This window comes from Meriones unguiculatus, chromosome 5 (assembly GCF_030254825.1).
Source record: "Meriones unguiculatus strain TT.TT164.6M chromosome 5, Bangor_MerUng_6.1, whole genome shotgun sequence".
NCBI classification, from domain to species: Eukaryota; Metazoa; Chordata; class Mammalia; order Rodentia; family Muridae; genus Meriones; species Meriones unguiculatus.
Window position 1 is genome coordinate 93,650,396 of NC_083353.1, and position 27,638 is coordinate 93,678,033.

A 27,638-nucleotide genomic window follows, 5' to 3' on the forward strand; every position below is an offset into this window, starting at 1 on the left:
TGAGACTGAGCTATCTTCCCAGCTCCTCTAAGTATACTTTCACATGTTTCAAAAACATTTTGAGAGACATCACCCTAGATAATAAGTCTTAGGAGAGACATAAGACTAGAAAATACAAAGTTATTCAAACCAGATGAGGTAATAAAGACATAAGTATAATGAGGTATAAGGTTCTATAGTTATATAAGCTGGAAAAATTGCTTCCAGTAAACTTTAAGCTCCTATGATTTTACCAGTTAAGTAAATTAATAATTACCATGAAGAATAAGGTGCCTAAAATTTACACTGTATTAACATTAAAGTTATTTCTTTTTTAAAAGTCTTCAACTTTAAAAAGTGAGAAAAAAATGGATGAGGAGGCTCAGCAGGTCACAGCAAGCACTTGTCTCCAAGTCTGACAACTCAAGTTGAGTTAGATTCCTAGTGACCCTGAAATAGAACTGACTCCTGCAAGTTGTTCTCTGACCTCTGCAGTGTGCCATGGCATTTGTGCGTGCATGTTCATGGCCCCTCACACACAATAAATGTAAAAGTGAGTTAGAAAAAAAAGTCTCTTTTCTAAATATGAGGAATTTTTACACATTCTATATCGATCATACATTTTATTTAAGGTTTCTACACCCAAAAAGGGTCTTTTGAAAAAAAAAAAATTTAAACCCCTGTTTACTACAAAAACAGTTTTAGCAATGAACAGCCGATGAGAATAGAACTGGAAAATACGCAAGTCAGTTAACACAAGAGGAAAGAGGTCATAAAGGAGGAAAGGGATTTGGTGTTTGTTTGTATTTGTTTAAATGGATCTTGCTAAGCACTGAGAAACGACCAACTCAGGAAAATTGAAACAGCAGTGCAAATTAAGAATAACTTTTTATATATTTGAATAGGGGAGATGGAAATTAGTACCACGATGAATGTTGTTTTCATTAGCAAATGTGTGGTAACAAGAGTACCCACTCAACCATTTACTGGACTGCCCACACATTCACCTGTGCATTCACTCACTCTCCCTCTGTGAAAAGGTTCAGAGACAGGAAAACAAACTAATTGCAACACTATTCATACTTTAAATAGGCAATCATGAATAGAACCCCATGAAAATCAATTTTATACATTCTCAAGAAATAGTTGCTATCAATCAAATGAAGTAATACAGGTTCTTTTAAGATATGGGAAGCTACACACGAAAGAATAAAATTAACTTCACCAAATATTCGTTGAGTGCTTACAACATACTAAATGCTTTGAGAAATGCAAATATGAGTAATAATAGGAGCCTGTGCTTAAATCAATTGAAATCTAATAGCCATATCCTCAGCCATATTCATATAGTTCATGCATAGACACCCTAAAATATAATCAGTGTGTATGACAATTTACACCAGGGTTGCACAGCCATCAAGCTCTATTTGCGTAATACATAATATCCTATTCTTAACTTCTAGTACTTCGCTCTGCACCATGCTTCCTGTAACTCTTAGTCTGATAACCAAAACTTGATTCCTAACCAGATTGATTGCTTCCTTCCTTCCTCAATTCAACATTTTATAAAATACACAGCCCTGCCAACCCTTGCTATCAAACTCAAATGTCTTACATTTTAACAAATCCAAAGTTTTTCATGATTTATAAAGATTCCCATTTCTAGACTTTATGCACCAGGCATCCTATTTTATGACTCTCTCCTTGAATACATGACCTTTTGTCACACTAAGCCTCCCCTTGCTTCTTCAAAAATCCAACTTTATTTCCATTTCAAGGTCCATGTCCTAGTTGAGTCTTTATCCTGAAAGATACTTTTTACTTCAGAACTTATTTTTTAACTTATTCCTATTTCACCTCTCCCATGTGAAAGCTCCTTGGAGAAGAGACATGTCTTTCGTCTTTGACCTAGGTCTGTAAGCCCAGCACACAACATGACACATGATAGGCATTACAGAAAGCATTTCACAAAGCTAAGTATAATAGTTTCCCACAGGCTTCTCTGGAATCATCTTCTTCCCCTCCTTCAGAGGTTCCTCAGTGAGTGAGAGAACATAGAAAATGTGGTCAGGGCTGGAGAGATTGCTCTGTAGGTAGGCGTTCACTTAGTTAAAAGTGCTTACCGTTTTGGCAAAGAACCAGGGTTCAGTGTTCATCATCTCTATGGCATCTCAAAACCTTCCATATCTCCAGTTCTAGGTGATCTGATTCCCTATCTGACATCTGTAGGCTCCTATACATATATGGTAGATTGGTACACACATATTCAGGCATTCAGGTGTGTGCGCACATGCACACACACAGACACACAGACACACACACACAATAGGTTTATATATGGATTTTAAAAATAGAGTATGGTGCAATTCACAGAGCCAAAGAAGATGAGTAACAAGGAGGACCCAAGAAAGGATGCTTATAGCTCACTGAGAAGGGGAAATTGCATAAACAGTGGAAGTGGCTGAAGAGAGGGAACAAGGTAGGACTGGGAGTGCAGAGAGAAATGAGGGTGGACACCATACCTGGGGAAAAGGGGTGAGAGGGTGGGAGGACAGAGGGTTTACAGAGAGAAGAGAAACTGTGGGCATCTCTGTGACAAGCTGGAGACCTAAGACAATATAGGCTTCTGGGAAATATGTGGTGGCTCTAGCTAAAACCCCTAGTAGCAAGTGTCATGGAGACTGAAGAGGACACCCTCTAACTAGACAAGACTCCTAGTGGAAGTAGTTGGAACACTAAACCACCCACAAAAACTTTGGCCCAAAATTTACCCTGCCTACAAAATATGCAGGGACAAAGATAGAGTAGGGACTGAGGGAATGTCCAACCAATGCCTGGCCCAACCTGAAACCCACCCCATGGCAGAGAGCCAACCCCTGACACTATTAATGATACACTGCTATGCTCACAGACAGGAGCCTATAATAGCTGTTGTCTGAGAGAATCCACTCAGCAATGGATTGAAACAGATGCTGAGACTCACAACTGAACATTGGGCAAAGAGTAGGGAGTGTTATGGAAAAGTGAGGGGAAACATAGAAGCATCTGATAGAAGACCAACAAAGCCAATTAACCAGGGCCCAAAGGGGCTTGTGGAAACTGAAGTAGCAACCAATGTCCATGCATAGACTGGAACTAGGCCCCCTTATCAGATGTAGCTGATGGGCAGCTCAGACTTCATGTGGGTTCCCCAGTAAGGGGAGTGAGGTTGTCTCTGACATAGACTTTGTTGCTTGTTTTTTGATTACCTTGCCCTGGTGGGACTGTCTCAACATGACACAGGGAAGAGGATGAACTCAGTCCTGATGCAACTTTATGAGCCAGGGTGGGTTGATGGGGAATGATTCCATTTTCTGAGGAATTGGGTAGAGGGAGGAAAAAGAAGAAGGGAGGGTAGGACCTGGAGGAGAGGAGAGAGGAGGCTATGATCGGGATATAAAGTGAATAAATAAATTAATTTTAAAAACTAAAAAAAAGTACGATCAATACTTTAAGTAGAATAACATTCAACCTCACAAAAGAAGTAAAACCTTAACAATTACAGCAATAAAGATAAAATTAAAATATTATGCTAAGTAAAATGCCAGAGATGATGAAAGCTAAATATTGATAATATCACACACATGAGTTGTTTTGTTTGTTTGTTTGTTTGTTTTCCAATAAGACAAAAGCAGAACTTAGGATAGTCATTATTAGGCATGGCAAAACAGATCAAACAGATGTTGAGTATAGTGAGTGGTCCAGTTGGACAGAATAAATGAGCTGAAAACTTCAATGTATGACATAGGGATTCTGGTAAATATTTATACTCCTAAAATTTGCTAAGAAAGTTGATTGTAAGTACATTCATCACATGCCTAAAACATTGTGCCTAGGTGAGACAGTAAACACATTAGTTAGACTGCAGCATTCACAAATGCATGCTTACATCAAAACTTTACCTTATATCTTAGATACATATAATTTGTCACCAATAAAGCAAAAGCAAAAAAACAAAACAAAACAAAACGAAAAAAAAACAAAACACAGAAAATACACATAAAAAAATCTAACTTTCTTTCCTTTGAATTTTAGTAATCAGTGAACTACAGGAGATTTGACATTTGTGCCCTGAGAGCTTCTACAGACAGGAACTTCAGGTCCTCTAAAAACCCAAGTGTTAAAGGCTTGGTCCCTAGCACTGGGATATGGATGGGTGGTGAGACACTTAAGATTTTGTCTTAGTGCCTGGGAGGGTCCTGGCAGTTGAGGGCGTGCTCTTGGGGAACTGTAAGGTCTGCCCTTTTTATTTCTTGATACAAGGTGACTGATTTTGCTCTACACGTGCTGCTATGGTGGAAGGAGAAATTTGATTCCCATAAGCTGTCCTCTAAGCTCCATATGCACGTAATAGCACACATATTCCTTTACTTACTTCCCCTGAAGTAAATCAGAGCTATTCACAAGGCAATCACATATCCACTTGTACTCCATGGTGACTATGTTACACAATCAAGTTGAGTTTAAGATAAAACAACTCTTTTCCCAACCTTAAACATGTTAGTAGAAAAAAATAAAAGTGCACTTTCATACGGCCGTATTAAGCTTGTTCTTTCTTTGAACAATGCCTGTGAGCAGGGATACAGAGCACGGACTGAGTCGTGTATGAGCACCCATGGGAATTTGGGGGTTTAGTTAGAAATTCTACAGATGAAAACAATGATATATAGGTAGAAAGTGTGAGTAAGTCCTTTAAAGTTGGGCACGAATCAGAGTTAACTGACCCAGTTCTGGCAAAAGGCTGACCTGAAGAGGATTCTGATACTTAACTTTGAGAAACATGGATCAGCTTTCTCTTGCCAAAATTTTAAAGCTGACAAAAGATTTCGTAAGGTGCCCCTAGCTTTCATAATCCATAAAATATAATATGAAATATGGATTTAACAGTCCCATAGTCAACACAAAATTTAACTGATGCAATTTGATAGACCACTTGTCAGCAATTTTTAAAAAAAATAATACTGTGATAGAATTTTTTTCCTTAAATTTTAAAGCACACAAAGGTCAGATATTTCCTCAAAAAAAGGTTTATTTTTTATTTCTTTTTTACCTGAATTTTTTTACCTTTAAGATATCCAAACAATACTGAAAAAAAAGTTAAGTCATGTTAAAGTGGTGGCCATTGCATTAGTTAGATTTTCTGAAGCACATATATGAGCCACTATAATGCCTTACATATATTATTTTTATCATTGCAGCTGATGTCCTATGATACAAATGAGGTCCAGAATGAAAAAAGATGATAAATACAGTCATAAATAATTTGTTCAAATAATATTTTTTCAACTCATCCTTTACCAAAAGAGTCAAGTAAATATTACCCAGCAGATTGATGAAGGCTGCAAGTGTAGGAGGATTCTTGATCCTGCTTTGTATAGCATGAAGTCAAGATTCAAGAACCTTGAAAATACTCTGATGATATCATATAGTGGGTAAATGGCACACTAAGATCTGACCCGTGGTTTTCTTACTTGGTTGCTTCCTTACGCTAAAATTAAGTAAGTAAGGAGATAAACTTTACATTTAATTCAGTTATAGTTCATGATGTGAATAACCAGTGGCACGCTGCTTGGCAATCAGAAAGAAAAAAACTCATTTAAATAATGCTATAGACATGTACACAGGGAACTCAAGTTATTTTGTGACTGAGTGAAACGTACAGAGTGGGGCAATGTTTTTTCTCAGAGTACGACAGAAAGGCTATGGTTTTTATGGCTTTCTGTGAATCCCATTGCAAAACAAGGTCTTGGACCACACCATCTTGACTTCAATTTTTGCTCATAAATTTTCTCATGGGTACTTGGAATATGAAAAGTATCTCCTCCCACTTATCTTTTCAGCAGAAATAAGGGGACATGGAAGTCTGTACTGAGAAAGAAAAAAAAAATGGAGAGCCTTCTCTGCTCTCTGAGACTCTTGACCAGAATTTCAATCTTCTCTTTAAGAAAATCAAGGTTGCTTAATGTTGTTCTCTTCGGAAGGAGATAGATGGTTCACTATCTATGAATAACTCAGGTAAAGTTGGCTTGTTTTAGGGATTGAATATGAACATTGCCGTCGAATAAATACACAGACCGTCTAACTTCTTACTGATTTAATCCTCCTGTATTTTTCCATCATCTTTGGCTTTGCTCCATGTAATGTTTTCCCTGTGAACCACCTGCTGTCTGAAGCTATTTCTTTGTTCCAAGTGAGGAAACACACTCACCTTTTTGTGCTTCATGGGCAGTGGGGTGAAAAACACTTGCTTCATGGCAGAAGACCAGCATTCAGTGTCTTCAGAAAGCCCATTTTTGTTTATTATCTAAGATTTAACAGCTAGCAATGAACCCTTCCCTTTGAAAATGTCCATTTTGTAGAATAAACTGTATCATCACCTTAATCATATGTTCTATCTCATTATAATTAACGTCTTAGTTTTCAACTTTGAAAGCTCTTGATGTTTGATATTCATCTCAATGTCAGCCACTCACCCCAGCACGGAATAAAGATGTGACAAATTAGTGGACAACATGGAGTATCTTCCCTCCAAGCACTTAGCAGGGACATCAACCACTAATCACCTAGCAACTACTTCCTTAAAGTGTCAGCAGTTCAGACCTTAATCAAAATTCTACTTTGTTCTTCAAAGGTAGATGTTAGAACTGATTTGGAGTTAAAAACACAGGAGGCAAATGCTTCTCTGAGATCTTAGAGGTGAGCAGACTAATTCACTGAGTTCCCATGCGCCTGAGTGAGAGTGCTGAGGGATCTGTTCCTAAATGGTGAATGACAAGGAGAGAGAAGTGAGAGAGAGACAGAGAGACAGCAACAGAGAGCTTCCAAGCTCTTAGAGTGCTGTAGAGCAATGGAAGGCTTGAAAAGGCAAGGAGCCAAAGGCACAAGGCAGGCCAAACAAACAAGTAAATGGGGGAGGAAAAAAAAAAAAGAAAAGCATAAAAAGGAAAAGACCTCATGGTGATCGGAGAAAAGCCAAAAAAACATAAGGAAATATGGTGGAGACAGAGCTAGAACCTATTTGGTTAAGATCTTGAGCCAAGGAGAAAGGTAGCCTGACCCACTCTCTTGATAGTAAGGACTTTCTTAGGCATATGATGAGTGAAGGATGTGGCCTCTAAAAATGGCCCTCACTCTGACACACCTATTCTGACCCTGATGGTGTTTTTATTCTACTTATAAGTATTCTTGTTCAGATATTTGATACAACCATTTGAGTGCATTTTTGGGGGCTTTTAAGCTAGTTGCTTCCAGTCCTGTCATGAAGGTAAGATGAGATAAACAAGAAATTACAGGTAGATTCTATTTAAAGTATAGTTTATATGTGTGTACTTCACTATTTTAGATGTTCGGTCCTTTGTGTTCTGTCAAATGATTGCAGTCTTGTAAGTAGCATTTAATATAAGTAAGAATTATACTTCCCTTTCTCCCGAAAAAACCCTGAACCCCAAAGTCAGACTTCCCACCTGATCATAATAATCACTCTTTTTGGTCCCCAAAGCAGAACCTTCTGTAGGGATATCATATAAATGAAGTTATGAAGTATGTAAGGACCACTGAATTTTTGTTTTTTATTTACTAATGTTTATTTTTATTTTTATTTATTTTTATTTTTCTTATTAGTTACATTTTGTTAACTATGTGTCCCAGCTGTATCCCGCTCCCTCATTCCCTCCCCAACCCCACACTCCCTCCCTGGTCTCCTCCCTGCCCCTTTCCAAGTCCACTGATAGGGGAGGACCTCCTCCCCTTTCATCTGACCCTGTTTTATCAGGTATCTTCAGGGCTGGCTGCAAAGTCCCCCTCTGTGGCCTAACAGGACTGTTCCTACCCTGCTGTGGGGGGGAGGTCAAAGAGCCTGCCCTTGAGATCCTGTTAGAAATAGTCCTTGTTCCCCTTACTTTGGGAAACTACTTGGTTACTGAGCTACCACGGGCCACATCCGAGCAGAAGTTTTAGGTTATATCTATAGATGGTCCTTGGTTGAGTGTCAGTCTCAGAAAAGACCCTGTGCCCGGATATATTTGGTCCTTGTAGAGCTCCTATCCTTTCCAAATCATGCTAACTCCCCTTCTTTCCTATGATTCCCTGCACTCTGCCGAGGGTTTGGTTATGAGTCTTAGTGTCTGCTTTGAAAACACTGCTAGGTAGAGTCTGAATTTTAAGGTCAGTTTCTGTAGGGAAAAAGATGCACTATGAACTGGCTAAAATGGTTTAAAAAATTAGATTATGGCTATTCATATTTGCGATATATCTTTACTATTTCTTTCTCTATAAACCATTTCCATTTTTATTGTATTAAATGCTACCGAGAATATCTGGAATTATTTTAATGTGTTTAATTAGGAGTAATGGGGCCATTCTCCGACTTTCTTTGCAAATGGGGCTGTTTCAGTGAAATGTTTACTATAATAAGCAATGGCATTCACATGAAAGTTCTAATTTTCAAAAATAATTGTCTAATCCATTTTAAATACCACTAAGTGATAAAGGGAAAAAAAGCTACATATCATCTCCAATTTGCCAGCTGGCTATTTCTTTTCGTGAACCATGCCTCTTCACATTCTCAGTACTTGTTTTTGATTATATTTTGCTTAAAGTAGACAAAAGAGCCAATTTGTCTCTCTTAAAAAGACGTGATTTTAAGTAAATAAATAAATGGGAGGACAGTAAAATACTGACACCTGGTAAAATACTGTTGAATGCTAGAGGAGAGAGGGCAATTGTTTTATTCTAAGAACTGCTTCCCGTGGCTTTGTACAGCCATGAATGATAGAAAAACAATTCTTTACGCAATACTTAATGCTTGTAATCATGAGGTTTGAAATAGTTACAGGGCAGATGAAGCTGACCTTTACTTAATGAGTGGGATTACTAAAATGGGCTTGTATATTTATACCTAGAGTATTCATGAGTTTCAGAGTATAATGTATGTCCTCTTCCACTTGATATGTGCCTTCACAGATTTTTATGTCCGTTGCCCCAGATTAGCTATTCAGTCTAAGTATACAAAAATGTCAAAATTTCCCCAGGCATTTCAAAAGCTCCAACTTCATATTGATATTTACCCCTCCTTCCCTCCATACCTCCAACATCTGCCATTCTATCTTCTCTAATTAGCTATGTATTTCTTATTTATTTATCCACCTTTGTGTCAATAATATATTTTTCCTACGTTTATCTAATCTAGCTATCCATGATCTTTACTCTATATGTAATCTCTTTCTTTAGTTAGTACACAACTATTCACTTATCTACCTATCTTTCTAGCCAATTATTAATATCTATTTGTCTATCTGTATGCCTATTACTAATACACCACCTATCTCTCTCTCTACTATCTCTCTGTCTCTCCCTAACATATCTCTACATGTACCTATTCATCCATCTATCTGTCCATCCATATACCCACCTGCCCACTTGCAATCTATCCAACCACCCACCTAACTACCTACCCATCCATCATCTGTCTGTCTGTCGATTCAATTATCCAGCTCGCCTTATAACAAGCACTTCAAATTTAACAACTCTAAAATTGAACTCAGTATATTCTCTCTTCCTTTTCTGTAAGTTTCCCTGTCTCATTGACTGGGTGAGTCTACCATGATCCCTGATGCCTGAGCCAGAAATCTAGGACTCATCCCTAGTATCTGTCTTCTTATCTAGCCACAAATCCAAACAAGTGCTGTCAAGTTAAGCTTTTACCAACTCTTCCTGTCTTCTCTGTACCCCTATTTGTGCAGCTATGGCCATACTACTCTCTCCTAGATTGGTGAATCAATGATAACTGACTCTTGCTTTCAGTCTTCCATCTCCTTCATTCCACCAGCTGCTAATGTTGACCTTATTATAATCTTGCCACTTTTCTTTATTATGTTGCTTCCTAGTGCTCATGAATAAATCCCCAACTCTTTAAGCTAGTGTGAAATGTGAATGAATCTGAGATCCTGGCTTACTTCCACAGCTCATCCATATTTTTCCTGCTGTGTCATTTTTTTCCACTACAGGTGCATTGGGCATTCAGTTACTCCAACAGCTACAGTAAAACATAAACCCCATTATAACAGTTCTAAGATATGGGACCTCTGGAGAAGAATATACATTATGTTGGTTCCAATGATACAAATGGAATTAATGCCCTTAGGCAAAATGTTGAAGGGAGCTGCCTGAAGGCATTATTTAAGGAGCCAAGCATATACCCTTATTGACTTTTCTGCCACCCCGAACTTAATACAATGTAGTTCTCTGAACAGAGAGAAATTAAGTTATTATTTATAAATTACCAAACCTAAGGTATGCTGTTATAGCAGGTGAAACAGACTCAAACAATATCTGTCGTGCATGTCACTGGATCTGCGCCTGCTATTGCCTCTAACTGGAACACTTTTCTCTAGCACATTCCTTGTGTCTTTCAAGTCTTGCTATAGATGGTGTAGACTTGATCCACATGTGGAGCTGGGAACTTCTCAGGGAAGCTCTCAATAGCCCATATTTTGCTAACGAAGTTTTGATGTAATTATTGTATTGCATGTCTGGCCAGAGAAAAGCCATAAAGAATCGCAAGTAATTTTCTGGTTCAAAGCAAATATCTCATGCCTGACATGTATCCAGAACTCAAACTGCTTTCAGATGTATAAACAAAATTTGATCTTAAGAGCCCAAGAATTGTAATTTACACTCTAAGCACCATTGTCTATTCAAATCAGTCTTCCTTAGAGGTCTGTCAGGTATATACTTGTGTATACACAAAGATACTTGTGTATCTTTAGCCTGGAATGTTCCTCAGCCATAAAGGAGTAGTCCTCACTTCAAAATGAATTATGAGTTTGGGGCAGGGGGCTCACAAACTTTGATTCAGTTTTCAAATTTGAATAATAATTCTAAAGCTATTATTGTGCTGATATACAAAAACTGAGAAGCTAGGTGAATAGAATTATGTTAATATGTTCTGTTTTATATAGTCATATTTATCTCACTATATAATTAATAAAAGTCAAAATCTTATCTTTTTAAAATCTAATTTAGGCTTTGAATGGCACTTTAATTGCACATTATCTGCCCATTAGAAATGTGTTTGTTCAGGATCAGATGAATGGGGAGGAGGTCCCCCCTATTAGTGGACTTGGAAAGGGGCAGGGTGGAGATGAGGGAGGGAGGGTGGGATTGGGAGGGAATGAGGGAGCAGGATATAGCTGGGATACAGAGTTAATAAAATGTAACTGATAAGAAAAAAAAAGGAATGTGTTTGTTGGCTGGGATGTTCCTTAGTGTTATAGATCTTTACTATTATGCATGATTCAGACCTCAGATTTGCTTCACAGAACATGAAATTAAATAATTAAACAAGTAAAGGCAAAGTAAGTGTACCCTCTGCCAGAATCCCTACACTAAATTGGAGAAAGCTTTCCTAGTTATCTTAAATTCCTTATTCACTCACAAAGCCAGGCTCACCTACCCAAAAGTAAACTAAAATAAAGAAATTAATGTCAAATATCATCATAAATACTGCACTGGAAATGCCATTCTAAAAATGCTCTCCTCATATGCAACATTAAATTCACATGTTCCCCAGTGAGATATGAATCTGCAGCTTCTTTTTTTAATTTTTTTTAATATTAGTTACAGTTTGTTAACTTTGTATCCCTGCTGTATCCCACTCCCTCTTTCCCTCCAAATCCCACCCTCCCACCCTCATCTCCTCCCTGCCCTTTTCCAAGTCCACTGATAAGGGAGAACCTCCTCCCCTTTCATCTGATACTGGTTTATTAGGTGTCTTCAGGACTGGCTGCAAAGTCCTCCTCTGTGGCCTAGCAAGGCTGCAACTCCTTGGGGGTGGGGGATGTCAAAGAGCCCACCATCGAGTTCATGTTAGAAACAGTCCCTGTTCCCCTTATTAGGGTACCCACTTGGATACTGAGCTACCAAGGGCTATATCTGAGCAGAGGATCTAGGTTGCATCCATACATGGTCCTTGTTTGGAGAAACAGTCTCATAAAAGACCCCTGTGCCCAGATATATTTGGTCCTTGTGGAGATCCTGTCTTCTCCAGGTCGTATTAACTCCCCCCCCCCTTTTTTTTTGGTTGATTCCCTGCATTCTGCTGGAGGTTTGGTTATGAGTCTTAATACCTGCTTGGATACACTGCTAGGTAGAGTCTTTCAGAGGCCCTCTCTGGTAGGCTCCTGCCCTGTTACTTGTTTGCTCCTACATCCAATGTCCATCCCATTTGTCTTTCTAAGTGAGGATTGATCTTTGTACCCTGGGTCCTCTTTCTTGTTTATCTTCTTTAGGTGGATAGATTTCAGTATATTTATCCTATCTTATAGGTCTATATAAGCGAGTATATACCATGTGTGTCTTTCTGCTTTTGGGATACAGCACTCAGGATGGTCATTTCTAGGTCCCACCATTTGCCTGCAAATTTCATGATTTCCTTGTTTTTAATTGCTGAGTAGTATTTCATTGTGTAAAAGTACAACAATTTCTGTATCCATTCCTCAACTGAGTGACATCTGGGTTGTTTTCAGGTTCTGGCTATTACAAATAAGCTGCTACAAACATGGTTGAGCAAATGTCCTTATTATGTACTTGAGCAAATTTTGGATATATGCCTAAGAGTGGTATAGCTGGATCTTGAGGAAGCACTATTCCTAATTGAGAAAGCTCCAGATTGATTTACAAAGTGGTTGTACAAGTTTTCATTCCCACCAGCAATGGAGGAGGGTTCCCCTTTCTCCACAACCTCTCCAGCATGGGTTGTCACTTGAGTTTTTTATCTTAGCCATTTTGGTGGGTGTCAGGTGAAATCTCAGGGTCATTTTGATTTGCATCTCTCTGATGTCTAAGGATGTTGAGCATTTTTTAAGTGTTTCTCTGCCATTTTGTATTCCTCTACTGAGAATTCTCTGTTTAGCTCTGTACCCCATTTTTTAATCAGATTGCTTGATTTGCTGCTTTTTCTTTAGTTCTTTATATATTCTGGATATCCGCCCTCTGTCAGATGTAGGGTTGGTGAAGATCCTTTCTCAGTATGTAGGGTGTCATTTTGTTTTGATGACTGTGTCCTTTGCTTTACAGAAGCTTTTCAGCTTCATGAGGTCCTGTTTATCGATTGTTGCTCTTAGATCCTATGCTGTTGGTGTTCTGTTCAGGAAGTTTTCTCCTGTGCCAATGAGTTCCAATGTCTTACCCATTTTTTCTTCTAACCAATTTAGTGTATCTGGTTTTATGTTGATATCTTTGATCCACTTGGACTTTAGTTTTGTGCAGGGTGATAAATATGGATCTATTTTCATTTTTCTGCATGTAGACATCCATTTGGACCAACACCATTTGTTGAAGATGCTGTCTTTTTTCCACTGAATGGTTTTGGATTCTTTGTCAAAAATCAAGTATCCACAGGTATGTGGTGTTAATTTTGGGTCTTCTATTCAATTCCATTGAACCACTATTCTATTTCTATGCCAATACCATGCCGTTTTTATTACTATTGCTCTGTAGTACAGCTTGAGATCAGGGATGGAGATACCTCCAGATGATCTGTTGTACGAATCTGCAGCTTCTAACGCTGGCTCAACCCATGGCTGAACAACCCCAACATATGTACCACTCAAAGTGCGTGCCAGTTCTGGCTGAAACCTGTAGATCCGACGAAGAAGGAAAGATATGGTCCTTTCATTGCCAAGAAAGACCGAAGCCTACCCTGTTTTCCTATGAACCTGGACAGGAATCAAGTCCACCACTCTGTCCTAATTTCTCCCTCGGCATGCAGGCTCAGACTCACTGGCAATTCTGCTGTCCAAAGACACAAAGCCCAAATCCAAACCATTATTCTGGACACATGATGGCACGACACACCCTCTCTCCTTTTTTCTGTTTCTTCTCTTCAGCTGCATATTTCTATCTGAAGGTTTTCTTATTATTCACCTGAGAAATGTGAGATATGGAGAATACAAGATAGAGGATCCAGAACCCTGCACTCATACAAAACTGACATTTGTTCCCTTCAGACTCTGGTAGAGCAGTAACCACTGGTCTCTTTCTCCTAAAGAGTAGACTCCTCAGTTATCACTGGACATAATCCCACATAGGAACTACACACAGACACTTCTCTATTGCCCATCTTCTTTTGATGTTATTGTAGCCAATGGAATTTATGATTAGTGAGGTGAATGACAAAATACCAGATGGGGCTCCTTGGAAGGCCTTTCAACAAGTGGAAGTGCACCTGGGTTTAGACCTTCCTGCTCCTTGCTGAGCTGACACTAGGCAGCTGGTGCTTAAGTCAGCCTCTTCATTGATGTGGTGAATTGGTAGAGTACCAAGACAAGGGCTTGTTCTTGATGGAGTTGGGATAGCTGGGAATGTTTCTCTTTAGAAAGCCCAACCAAGCACTGAACACTCAACCAACACACAGAAAATTAGAACCTTTTTCAGTTTTACTTTCATTTTAATATTTTATGTGTAATGTAAACATGCTCTTACTGTTCAGCCTATCTACAAATATAAGGTGTGTGTTAAATAACTATATCATTGCAAGTATATGAGGCATGTAGTTAATGTCTCTTTTAATGGGTAAAAAAACAAAGGTGGAGAGGTGTTGCATAACTAACAGCATAACATCAAACTAGCAAGCAAGAAAGTTGCAAATTCCTGTTTACTTTCCAGACTTTCATTCTTTCCTAAGCCATCATTATATAATGTGTAGGGTAAATCTCTCCTTGGGTGTCTATGGGTAAATCTCTTAATCTCTTTTATCTCCACTTAAAATTAAGTTTATGGACCTCTGTCTAGGATGTGTGCTGCTGTGAGGACAAGTGGGCTCATTGTTGAGCGAAGAATTGAAGCCCTTGGAAAAGAATCACTCTATGATTCATGTACACAGGCAAAATGATTTAGATAGTTACATAGGGAGCTTTGACTTACATAGTTACACTGTAGTCCAAACTAACAAAGTAGTTTAATCACAAACTGTAGTAGTTTAAGCCTATTTATAAACTTAAACACCAAGTCAGTCAATCATGTCCTGTTTCTGTTTGACCTGTGTGGCTGGGTTTTGTCAGACACAGCCACTTTAGCATTCATCTGAACTTGTGTTTTAATAAAGATGTCTCCAATTATATAAAGGAAAAATTGCAACTTGTGTGGTTTTACCCACTCTTATGAAAATTTGCCCGTGCCTGTAATCTAAAAGCTGTTATTTGCAGTAAGACTTTGTTATGATTCATGGACCATGGAGGAAGATTTTACTTCCTGTTCAGTGTCCTCTCATTTTTCAAAGTAATGTTTGCAATTCTGTGACTGAAGAAGCCTAAGAACACCTCAAAGATGCTAGACCACGGTACAAAAGCGGGTACTGAAATATCTTAACAGCTATCCTCAAGGGTTTGATTCCTCATTATCTGCAAGCATGTTCAAAAGCTGATTGTGTGAAGCTCTTTGGATGTTCCTATCTCTGCTATACTTAATCACCACAAATGTAAACCCCCAATCAAAAATTCCACTATAATACTCATTGACTAAATCCATAGTATGGTGGTGAAGGTTGCATTTCTTCTAAAGACCGTAGAATCATTTTTGCTTATCCAGGCTGTCAGGGGTGGAAACCTGTTCCCTTGTTCCCTGACATGACCAGAACAGGATCTCTGACTGCTTTCCAGTCTCTAAAGCATCGTCCCTCATTGAGGTCCATCTTTCCTTTGAATCTTAACTGCACCCATGATGATTACCTGTCTCTAGCCACCCCTTTGTCTTTCTTTTATCTAATTTTAAATGCTCTGGCAATTTGTTTGCTTCTACACAGGTTAATTCTGTCGGTTTATCTCTCTATTTTAAAATTAACACATCAGGGCTGGCAACAAGGCTCAATTTGTAAAGGCTACTGACACTAAGCTTGGCAGAATGAGTTCAGTCACCAGAACTACATAGTGAAAGGAGAGAACTGATCGCCACAAGTTGACCTTAGATAGGTCATAGGACATAGGAGCTGCATATCACATATGTTCTCTCTCTCTCTCTCTCTAACATTTACATACGCTCCCATACAAATAAAGGAATGTAAAACAGTTGACAAACTAGGAACCTGAATTTAAAATTTCATTTTTTTTTCACTTGTGATGGTACTTCTTGTTTGTCAACTTGTCAGAATCTAGAATCACCTGGAAGCCAGGTTCTAGACCCTCAAAGGAGGGTCTTGCTAGATTGGATTGGGGTAGGAAGACCTATTCTAAATGTGGGCTGTACTATTCCAAGAGCAAGGATATTGGAGCTTTGGAAATGGAGAAAACAAACTGAGCCGTCTTTCTGCTTCCTGACTGTGGACACTATGTGAATAACTGCTTGGCCACCATGCTGTCCTCTCCACAATATACTGTACTCTCAAACTTCAAATAGAAGCCAGCACACACCCCTCATATCTTAAATTGCTTTTGTCATACATTTTATCACAGCCACAAGAAATCCAACTAATACATCACTTAACATAACGAAGCCACAGGTTTCCAGGGCAAGAACTTGAGCCCTCTGGGCATAGTATCTAGCAAGCAGTAAACATTTAGTCAATAGTAATAGTAGCCACTATACATGCTTACTCTCTGGCAGGTATTGATCAGCATGTTTTATGAATATTTATGCATTTCATCCCCATAACAAGCTTCTCATCATGAGGCAATAACTGTTACCATTATCCCATTAACAAATAAAAAAAATAAGACACAGAACTGCAGGATGCTTCATGGAGCCAGTCAAACACAGAATGAAGATAAGAACCCAGGCAGAAAAGGTCCAGAATCCAAGCACCTAATTAAGCTTACTTCTGTCCCTTTATTCCAGTGTTATAAAGAGAAAACAAAGGAAGCATTTGCTGAAATCAAATTCAGGAACAGCTAAGTTATCCCAATGTAGAAGACGACAGTATGTGTCCTTCTTTTGCATGCTCGGTCATTTTACCATCTTCTCTTTTGTCTTGGGATGTAGTCTCACATCTGGGCCTTGCATTCTTTAATCATTCTGGTTATGAGTCCCCAGAAGACTATCTTTGGCACAGCAAAGCATTTTATGTAGAAAACAAATTTATCATATTTGAAAATCTGACTAATATTGTAATTAGAGTATTAAAGACAAACCATCAGTGTTCTGATTTGTAAATGGCATATATTTGACTGTATGCTGAAGCATCACGTTTTACACTAAAAACCTACTTGCCGATCAACACAGGAGGGAAGAAGAAAGCAAAGCAGAGTTTTATAGAACAGAATACCTCGCCTGCTCCCGCACCATGGTGTCTCCCTTCTTCCAGAAAGAAAGTGCCCTTGGAGAGGCTCTGGGTTTACAATCCAAGATCACCAGGCTGCCCACTTGCACCTGAACCAATTTTTTCATAGGGTTCCTTGAAAAATCTGGAGCAGATGCTGAAGAAGAAAGAAAGAGAATTGTGGTGTTTACTTAACAATAAATAGATACTTAAAGAAAAATTCCTGTAATTTGAATGATCCACCATATCTGGCTTTCTAAATTCTGCATGGCACAGGGGATGTTGATGCTTGGTTTAATGTACTTGATATGCAAGAATGCAATGCTGAAAATTAATTTGGGCTATTATGTTTGAGGTCAAGTTCTAAACCTCAGGACTATTATATTTCCTAACATGGGGACTTTTAGAAATATTCACTGCGAAGATTTAAAATACCTCAAGCACAAGTGTATTAAAGGAGACTATTTATCACAGCATGTTTAGGAAAGTTGGTTCGCGCATGACCGTGTTGGACTCAGTTGGTCCTTTGGGCACAGCACCTCGTGAGGATCTGTCACTAAGACGCTACTAGCCCAAGATACTAGAGTGATGGGTGAGTTCTGAACAAATTGTTCAGAAGGTTGTGCCATAAAATTATCATATGATTAAATTTAACTTCCAAATTGAGGAAAGAAGACATAACATAGATGTGATGTTCAATCATGTAACATCACATTAAATACAATGTGCAGAAAATACTATGCTTCCTAGTCAAGCCTGTGATGTCAATCTTTAGGCTACCTAGTAAAGTGTAAGGAATCATTTAAATGAAATGATATGCTAATCAGAAAGTCACTATTTCTCTTAGATACACATGTGTGAAAATTTTAACAACCTGATTATCTTTCCAAATATAAAATAGTCTCTTTTCAAAATAAGACAGGGTCTTCTTTCTAGCCAAGACTGGCTTCCAGTCACAATTATCTTATTATAATATGGGTGTTTGACTACTGCATTTAAGGCTCAGGAACCATCATGGATGAGATGGGCAAGAATATTTTAAGATCCAGAGAGCCTAAGATATATTCTGTAAGATTGGAGCTTCTGGCTATGAGAGGGATGCTGGATTCAAGAAATCTCATCAACATGGCTATTTATATAAGACCTTAACAGTCCAAACAACAGTTACCTTCCCATTTTAGATGGGACATTTCATAGGATCCAACTCCTAGATGAAAAGCAATTAACAACTACCAAGAGAGGGAGATTAGTCTTCCCCAAGAATAAGCCCTATGGCTGGTTGTCTAATATGAATGGCCAGTCCCAGAAACACATATGTCAGCAACACTGAGCAGATTCAGCACGTTGTATTTATATGTTTATTTGTTTATATGTATATGTAACAGCAATAATTAAAAATAGAGGAGGTTCTGATCCTTGCAGATAGGGGATATATGAAGAAAAGGGAAGGGGAAAATGATGTAATTTTTTTTTTCAATGCAGTTTATTCAGGAACCTTGAACAATCATCTGACCCTGGGGAAAGCCAGCCCACAGCTTAAATAACCTCTGGGTAGCCAACCCCAGCGTGCCATGTGGGCAATGCAGATAGGTCCACATACATGGAAGCAAGCCAGATCCTCGGCCTTAGCCAAATGTGGAGTTGTTTGTGACAGAGAGCACTCACCATCGGGAAGGTGGAAGGCGGAAACCAGCTCCATCTTTAAGGCACAGGAAAATGATGTAATTATTTAATTAAATAAAATAGATGTTATTCTGAATTGGCCTTGTGAATTAAAATCCTTTAAAAATGTTTTATTAAAACAACATGAATCAATTTATATTTTAATATAATTTTTAACTTAGACATCTTCTATTTTCCTATATATCAACCCGTAACACAATAGTTAGGAGGCTATCCTTTTAAAAGAGGAATTAGACTATGACTCTGTGGGCTTTCATTCTACAGAAGACTGTGGTTTGACTTCTATTTGTGTGCATTCACTCCTGTTTTTGTTGTGACTGCCACTTCTCTGCCACAGATAGCAGAAGACCGATTTTCACCAACAATCCTAGCAGTCATCCTAATACACATGAACAATTGCCAAACTTCATGTGACTGAGACCTCTTCTCCATTGATCTTGGGTTCCTCAACATCTCTTGACACTTTGAACGGCACAATCATTTGTTGTGGGAGACTCTCGTGAATTGTAAAATATTTGGCAGCGTATCTAGTCTCTACCATGGAAGCAATAGCACACAGGCATCCCAACCTTTCCCAAAATACTAGTTAAAACAACAAAAATTATCCCCAAATATTTCAAAGCATGCCCAGAGTGGAAACCTTCTTAAGCTGAGATCCACTGACAGATAAAGCAGAGCCTCGTGATCAAGACATCTGTACCAGTTCACTGATGGGCAATGACACAAATAAGGATTCATGGGGCCAATGACACTTGAACTTACACAACTAAGAAGGTCACACTTGCCCCGCTGAACTATTGTGGTGGTGAACACTGTGAATTGGGGAGTATTCCAAGGAAATGGGGAAATAAATGTAGATAGTTTAGTCCTGGCTCCAGTTATGCCCAAATCTAAACTTACTGTCTTAATTTCTTGAAACAATGAGTTCCTTTTTTCCTCCATCTCTTTCTTTTTATTAAGTATTTCTGCCATGCTGTCAAATTTCCATTGTATTTTCTTTTGTTTGTTTCTTTTAAAATTTTATTTATTTATTATATATACTGTTCTGCCTGCATGTACATGTGCTCACCAAAAGAGGGCACCAGACCTGATTTTAGGTGGTTGAGAACTACCATGTTGCTGGGAATTGAACTCAAGACCTTTGGAAGAGCAACCAGTGCTCTTAACCTCTGAGCTATCTTTTCAGGCATTACCATTATATTTTTAATCATTTGCTATGCTAGTGTCCTTGGTATAAATGCTCTAACCACCACAAGGTGTTTTTTTCCTCTCTAGACCAAAGTTCAGGAAAAAGACAATAAATCATAATATCAATGAGCAGATCACGGGCTAATTATGTCTTCAGTATGCCCAACATATGAACTTCCAAAGAGTCAAAAGTAGTTTCTGGATCAAATGCCATGGATTCCAACTCTGTAATGTATTTTTGTGACTGGCAATGCAGAAGGCAAGCATCATGGTTAAGAAGCATTTCTTAATCTATGATACCATGGCTGGGTCATGGTCTGGCAGATGCGAAGGACCTCCTTTTCCTGGTTTAATTCAACCTTGAAATTTAATTCTGGTTGCTCTGGCTGTTTTCCATTTGACATCATTATAAATACATGTGTTTTGGTTTCTGTTAGGTTGATATTTTTTGCTTGTTTTGCTTTTAGAGACAGGATACTCTGTAGCCCCGGTTGGCTGCTCAGATGCCTGGCATTCCCTTCCTAACTCTGCTTGGCCTCAACTTTGTGGAAATCCTCCTGTCTTGGTCTCCTAGGCACTGTGAGTCTTGTGTATGATTTATGTAGAAACCCTAAATAAAAAATTAAATAAAAAATATTGTAGACAGTGTTAGGTAATAGAATGGAGTATTAAAATGCCATTATCTTAGATTCTGGTAACAATGAAAGATTTAAGGGAAAAATAGTAAAATTAAATACATTAAAGAATCAGCCTTACCTACGACCTTGAGCTCAGCGCTGGAGTAAATGAGCCCATGCTTGTTCTCTGCTATACACTGGAACATTCCAGAGTCAGTCACGTTGAGGTTGGATATTGTAAGTGCACCATTTTCGATCTGTATTCTCTCCTGGAGAGAAAGTAAAGTTTTTTTTTTTTTTTTTTTTTCAGATAACTCAACTTTTAGGATTAAAATAAACACTACTGACTATCATTTCAATCAGACAAAAGATGTTGCTCTTTTCCTCAGACTCCTAGGAAGTCTGACCTGAAATTTAAACCTTTTCCTTTTATGAAATGGAAAAATATGCTTCAGATATACAGGTGAAAAATCAGAAAATAATTATCAAATCCAAAGGTGAAGTGTGCAGTCATGCCATTGTCGTCTATGGTTAGTGATACAGACTGTTTAAAAAAAAATGTACCAAGACGTTAATTTTCATTCTGGGAGTTGGAAACATTTTCATCAGAATATTTTTCAAAATCATGTAAGCTTAAGACATTATATATTTAGTGCATAAAACAGTGCTAATAGAGTGTAGGAAACCCCCATACTTACCACGATTTTGTTGTTGTTGTTTTAAACCAATTATAATGGTTATATATAAGAACATAAAGGCATGTAATTGAATGAGAAAGTAAGTGCTTATTTCAGAAGGTAGCCAATCTATAGATTTATTTATTCTCCAAATACCAGACCAAGGTATTAAATAGAAAAAAGAAATTAAATTTCTTTTTTTAATTTCATGATTTTTTATTGTTCTTATTAGTATTATTAAATATAATTTACTCACTTTGTAACCCATTTGTATCCCCCTCCCTCATCTTCTCCTGGTACCACCCTCTCCCCCACCCCCATCTGTCTTCCCTAGTCCACTGATACAGGAAGTCCTCCTCCCCTACTTTCTGTCCCTAGCTTATCAATTCCCAGCAAGACTGCCTGGATCCTCTTCCTCTGTGGGCTGGCTAGGTCACCCCACCAGGGAGAAGTGAGCAAGGAGCAGGCAACCGAGTCCATGTCAGAGAATGTTTCTTCTCCCTTTACTAGGGAACCTATACGGAGACTGAGCTGTCTATGTGCTACATCTGAGCAGGGGGTCTAGGTCCTCTCTATGTATGGCCTCTGGTTGATACATCACTCTCTGCAGTCCCCGCTGGGCCCTGCTTTTTGGCTTTGTTGGTCTCCTTGTGGGGTTTCTCTCTCCTCTGGGTCTTTTATATTACCAATCTTCCATAAGACTCCTTATGGTCTGTCCAAAGTTAGGCTGTGAGTCTCTGCTTCTTCTTTGATCTCTGCTAGATGGAGTCTTTTAGAGGAAAAGAGAACCTACAACTGGGAAAAGATCTTCACCAACTCTACATCTGAGAGGGATAATGCCCAGAATATATAAAGAACTCAAGAAATTAAACACTAAGAAACCAAATAACTCAACTGAAAAATGAGGTACAGAGCTAAACAGAGAACTCTCAACAAAGGAATATTGAATGGCAGAGCAACACTTAAATGCTCAACATCCTTCATCATCAGAAAAATGCAAATCAAAATGGGTTTTTTGATATTCCCTCTCAGAACCATCCAAATAGCTAAGATAAAAAACTCAAGTGACAACACATGCTAGAGAGGATGTGGAGGAAGGGGAACTCTCCTGCCTTGCTGGCAGGATGTAGAATTGTAAAACCACTTTGGAAATCAATCTGGTGCTTTTTCAGAACACTGGGAACAGTGCTACCTTAATACCCAGCTGAACCACTCCTGGGGATATATCTAAAAGATGCTCAACCATACAATAAGGATATTTGCTCAGCTATGTTCATTACAGGTTTATTTGTATTAGCCAGAATCCGGAAACAACCTAGTTGTCCCTCAACCAAAGAATGGTACAGAAATTGTGGTACATTTACACAATGGAATACCACTCAGGTATTAAAAACAAGGAAATCATGAAATTTGCAAGCAAATGGATGGACCTAGGAAAGATCATCCTGAGTGAGGTAAACTAGAAGCAGAAAGACATGCATGATATGTACTCACTTATAAGTGGATACTAGACATATAATACAGGATAAACATACTAAAATCTACAGACCTAAAGAAGCTAAACAACAAGGAGGACCTTAAGGAAGATGCTTATTTCTCATTCAGAAGGAAAAACAGGACACACACTGGAAGAGATAAAAGAGAGGGAAGAGAACTAGAGCCTACCACAGAAATTCCCCCTTTAAAGTATTTATTTTCTTTTTTAAAATTTATTTTTAATTTATTCACTCTGTATCCTTATTGTAGCCTCCTCCTTCATCGCCTCCCTGTTCTATCCTACCAACCTCTTCCCCTCATCCCCTTCCTCTAGTCCTCAGAAATGGGGATCCCTCCTCTCCTACCATCTGACCTCAGCCTATCACGTCTCACCAGGGCTGCTTGGATCCTCTTCTTCTGTGGCCTGGCAAGGCCACTCTACCAGGAATATGCGATCAAAGAGCAGTCAACAGAGTTCATGTCAGAAATAGCTCCTGCTCCCCTTAGTGGGAAACCCACATGGAGACTGAGCTGTCTATGGACTACATCTGGGAGGCAATCTAGGTCCTCTCCATGCATGGTCCCTGGTTGGTGCAACAGTCTCTGCAGGCCCCCTGTGCCAAGAGTTTTTAGCTCTGTTGGTCTCCTTGTGGTGCTTCTCTCTCCTCTGGGTCCTTTTATCACCCCTTCTTTCATAAGACTCCCTATGTTCTGCCCAAAGTTTGGCTGTGAGTCTCAGCATTTGCTGGAGTCTTTCAGAAGACATTTATGGTAGGCTCTTATCCTGTTCCCTCTCTTCAGCTGCTTCTGGTGTCTATTCTATTTGCTCTTCTGATTGAGAATTAAACATTCTCCCAGGAGTCCTCCTTGTTATTAAACATCTTTAGATCTGAGCATTATAGAGTGATTATCCTATAATATATGGCTAATATCTGCTTAGAAGGAGGTATATACCATGTGTATCTTTCTGGGTTTGGGTTACCTCACTCAGAATGATCTTTTCTAGTTCTATCCATTTGCCAGCAGATTTCGAGGTTTCCTTTTTTAAACAACTGAGTAGTATTCCATTGTGTAAATGTACCACACATTTTTCTTTATCCTTTGTCCAGTTGAGGGACATCTAGGTTGTTTCCAGATTATGGCTATTATGAATAAAGCTGCTGTGAACACAGTAAAGCTTTCTTCAATGCAAATACTCTGTGTGTGTGTGTGTGTGTGTGTGTGTGTGTGTGTGTGTGTGTGTAGATTTGGGTAGATGCCCATGCACATATGTTCAAAGAGGCCGAAGGACAACCTTGGGTGTCTTTCCACAGATGTTCTTCATGCTTTGCCCATCTCTATGAGACGGTGTCTTTCACTGCCAGATATCCACGTGTTTCTATGGATCCAGCCCCAGAATCCTAAGCACTTCCTCTCACATTCAACACTGTTTTAAACATGGGTGCTGAGGACTTGACTCAGGTCCCTGTTGCAAGGCAACCTCATTACCTTCCGAGCTTCTCCTGGGCCCTGGTGTCTAGAGGCTACCGGAAGCATACGTTCAGAAATGCAGAAAGAGCTGGATGGGGTAGGTGCATCACCTCACCTCTAGTACTAAGGCATCTCCATTTTTGAGCCATCGGTAGGAGGGCTTGGGCTTCCCACTTGCCCGGCATTCCCAATAAAGACTGTCCTCCACAGCTATTTCCACATCTCTTATCAGTTGAACCCAATGAGGTTTTGCTATAATAAAGAAAAAGAAAAGAAAAAAAAAACAACAGATTATAGGAAGGTCAAAAAATCAAATCACACAGTAAATAAATAATAAATGGCTTACAAATAACTACCAGATTGCAGTCCATAGATTAACATAGGCTAGACTAGAATTACATTTAACTCACTGAATGGTTACATAAGACATTTCAAGATCTAACAATGATGTTGATATGCATTATATCTTGAGCCAACTTCCTTGTGCTTTCTGTTTCTAAACTCCTGAATGCTATATTGCACTCTTCAGATGTCTTGCATTATATCTTGAGCCAACTTCCTTGTGCTTTCTGTTTCTAAACTCCTGAATGTTATATTGAACTCTTCAGATGTCTATTAATGGAGCCTAATACAAGTACAGAAAATTCCTTTCCCCATGCAAATTTTTGAATCATAAGATTGTATTGCATGACAACTTCAAAGAGAATGACAGCAGCTATTTGTCTTAATGATGAACAAAATATTAATAGCTATCGGAAAGAAGCACCTATGGCTAAGAAAAACATTTACTTACAAATTAGAAATACCTCTCACTTAAATAACAAAGTAATGAACACATCACACAACTGTTTGTGCATTAAAATGAAAGCACTAAAAGAGAAATAAATAGTCTTAAGGTGAACGGCATTGTTTTTTTTTATCAGAAAAAGATGTGATCGAAGCAACTTCAAATTATGTATGCTAGCCATTTTGGTTGGAGGAGATCATGATTTTCACTTAGTTGTGCAAGGAACCTGGGAAGCTTTTATTTTTTTTTAATTTTTATTTATTTATTTATTTTTACTTTCTTTCAGATGAAGCTGGCATACCACTTTTGATAGAAACCACTCAACATACATAGTATATTTAGCCAATTACCAGCTTGCATTTCAGATCCAGACCTGGGAGGTGAGATGTCTTAGTGGTTTCACATTGCATTATGTATGTGATGTGTGCCACAAGATCTGCATTTGCATTCTCCATATGGAGCAGCAGTTTATCTATTTCTGTTTAATTGCAACCACAGGAAGATTTGTCCTACCTTTCTGTCTCCTAAAATTGCTCTCTCCCCACACCCAGCCATCTTTTGTAAATGTCATTGAAAGAAAACTATGGCTACTCAGCTTTTGTTGTTGTTATTATATATATATTTTTTTCCAGTGTGAAATACAGTTTGCCCCAAATGACTCCTCCTCCTACTTTATATTAAAATTTCTTTTCTTGTTTCAGCAATCATCAGATCCACCTGGAAGGAGACTGGAGCTGGATGTGACAGACACTATTGAGCAAGGCCCACGTATCCAGTGGGAATCTATATGGGTGACCACCCATCCTCATATTATTCTTTTTTTAGAATGAAACAATAAGTTGGTGTTCCAAACCAATACTGAGATTACAACTGTCACATTAGTCATGCCTTTCCTTCCCAGACTATAACCTGAGATTCAAATCCTCTATCATATAATCAGATGACTACATGATGCTCACTGATGCCTTCACATATTTGTAGGGCACCTTCCATTAAGCTCTCTATGGTGTTTACTTATAATAACATAAAATATTATCTACAGAATAAACCAAGTATAGCAGATGCTATTGGTTTCCTCTTGTGAATTAATTTCCATTCTTACTTATGACTAAAATATCACCAATATTTCATGCTGCTATCCTGCCTTCTGTCAGCTCACATTGTCCATAAAACCTATGGAGGACTAATTCTATACCCTCTTCTAAAAGGAGGCTCTTACACTATCTAATCCTACTTTACTTGGCTACTAAGGGCCTGAGAGATAGCAGTAAAGGAGTTGTAGAACAGAAGGATGTGAGCAACTGGTGTGCTGCTCATTGGTGGCAGCCACCTTGTGATTGTAGTGGAAATTGATATGTAGAAAGAGGAAACAACAACAACCAAGAAAATCCAAGCAGGAAAAAATAAAATAATTAAAAAAAATTTAAAAAAGGAGAGAATCTGAACCATGGCCTAATGTTAAGTACTTGAATGTCATTTTAGCTTTGGATATGTTTTCCTAGGGGGCATATGGCTATCATTTGGAAAGAGATTATGAGGCATAGAATTAATAGCACTGAAATATTTAATAGCGGTTGTCAACCTGTGGATCATAATCTTTTGGGGGTTGAATGATCCTTTTCCAGTGGTCAGCTAAGACTATCTTCATACTAAATGTTTACATTGCAATCCATAACCATAGAAAAATCACAGTTTTAAAGCAGCAACAAAAATAATTTTATGGTTTGGGGGTCACCACAACATGAGGAACTGTATTAATGGGTTTCAGCACTGGGAAGGTTGAGAACCACTGATATGACAAGTCAGAACTTTCTGTATTTTCTCACAGTGGTCACTTCTGAGTGTGCTCTGATAAAGAAATAGGTGAGCAGGAAGAGGAAGCTAAGAAAAGCTGTGGAATGAGCATTTTTCATTGTGTGTGGGACTCAGAGCTGCTCAACCATAGGTAAAGTAATTATCTTACCACTACTATCACCGTCAGCACCAATTCCATATCACATCACCAACTCACAGCTACAGACATAGAGGAGGTTTTTTGGTGTTGTTGTTGTTCATTTGTTTTTTTGTTTTATATTAAAATAATCATGAGACAAGGTGTGAAGTTACAAAACATGATCCCCCCTATTAAAACACCTTTCATTTTCCCAAGACCCGGTAACCTAAGCAGTATTGGTCTTGTCAGGGGTAGCATACTTGACAACTTTACAGCATTGAGGGAGAATCCCTAACAGTTTCTGTAGTCTTAACAGTTGCCCTAGTGAACAGTCTCCTTCCCCGAAACATTTACGTACACCGTACACACTGCCATGAAGAACTCATTCAATTACCAGCGACTGAAATAAACAGGCTGTAATGCAATTTGCCTTTCACAAGATCGGTGAATTTGTACTCGGTTTACAATGTTTCTAATAATTAAACTGCAAATGTATTCAATAGCTTCCATTTTTGTGCATCTTACAGATGTATTTTGTACA

At 38.5% G+C, this 27,638-nt stretch overlaps 1 protein-coding gene across 2 annotated transcripts in view; it reads right to left on the reverse strand.

Moving 5' to 3' along the window:
- The window catches only part of Cntn3 (contactin 3), a 396,519-nt gene that overhangs the window by 88,251 nt on the left and 280,630 nt on the right, over positions 1-27,638 (reverse strand). For both annotated transcript variants that reach the window (XM_060383858.1, XM_060383859.1), the window contains exons 9-11: positions 24,493-24,629; positions 20,894-21,023; positions 17,273-17,423 (exon numbers count right to left, since the gene is read on the reverse strand). In XM_060383858.1, the coding sequence (XP_060239841.1) occupies positions 17,273-17,423; positions 20,894-21,023; positions 24,493-24,629 (418 nt within the window). The remainder of the gene's footprint in view (positions 1-17,272; positions 17,424-20,893; positions 21,024-24,492; positions 24,630-27,638) is intronic.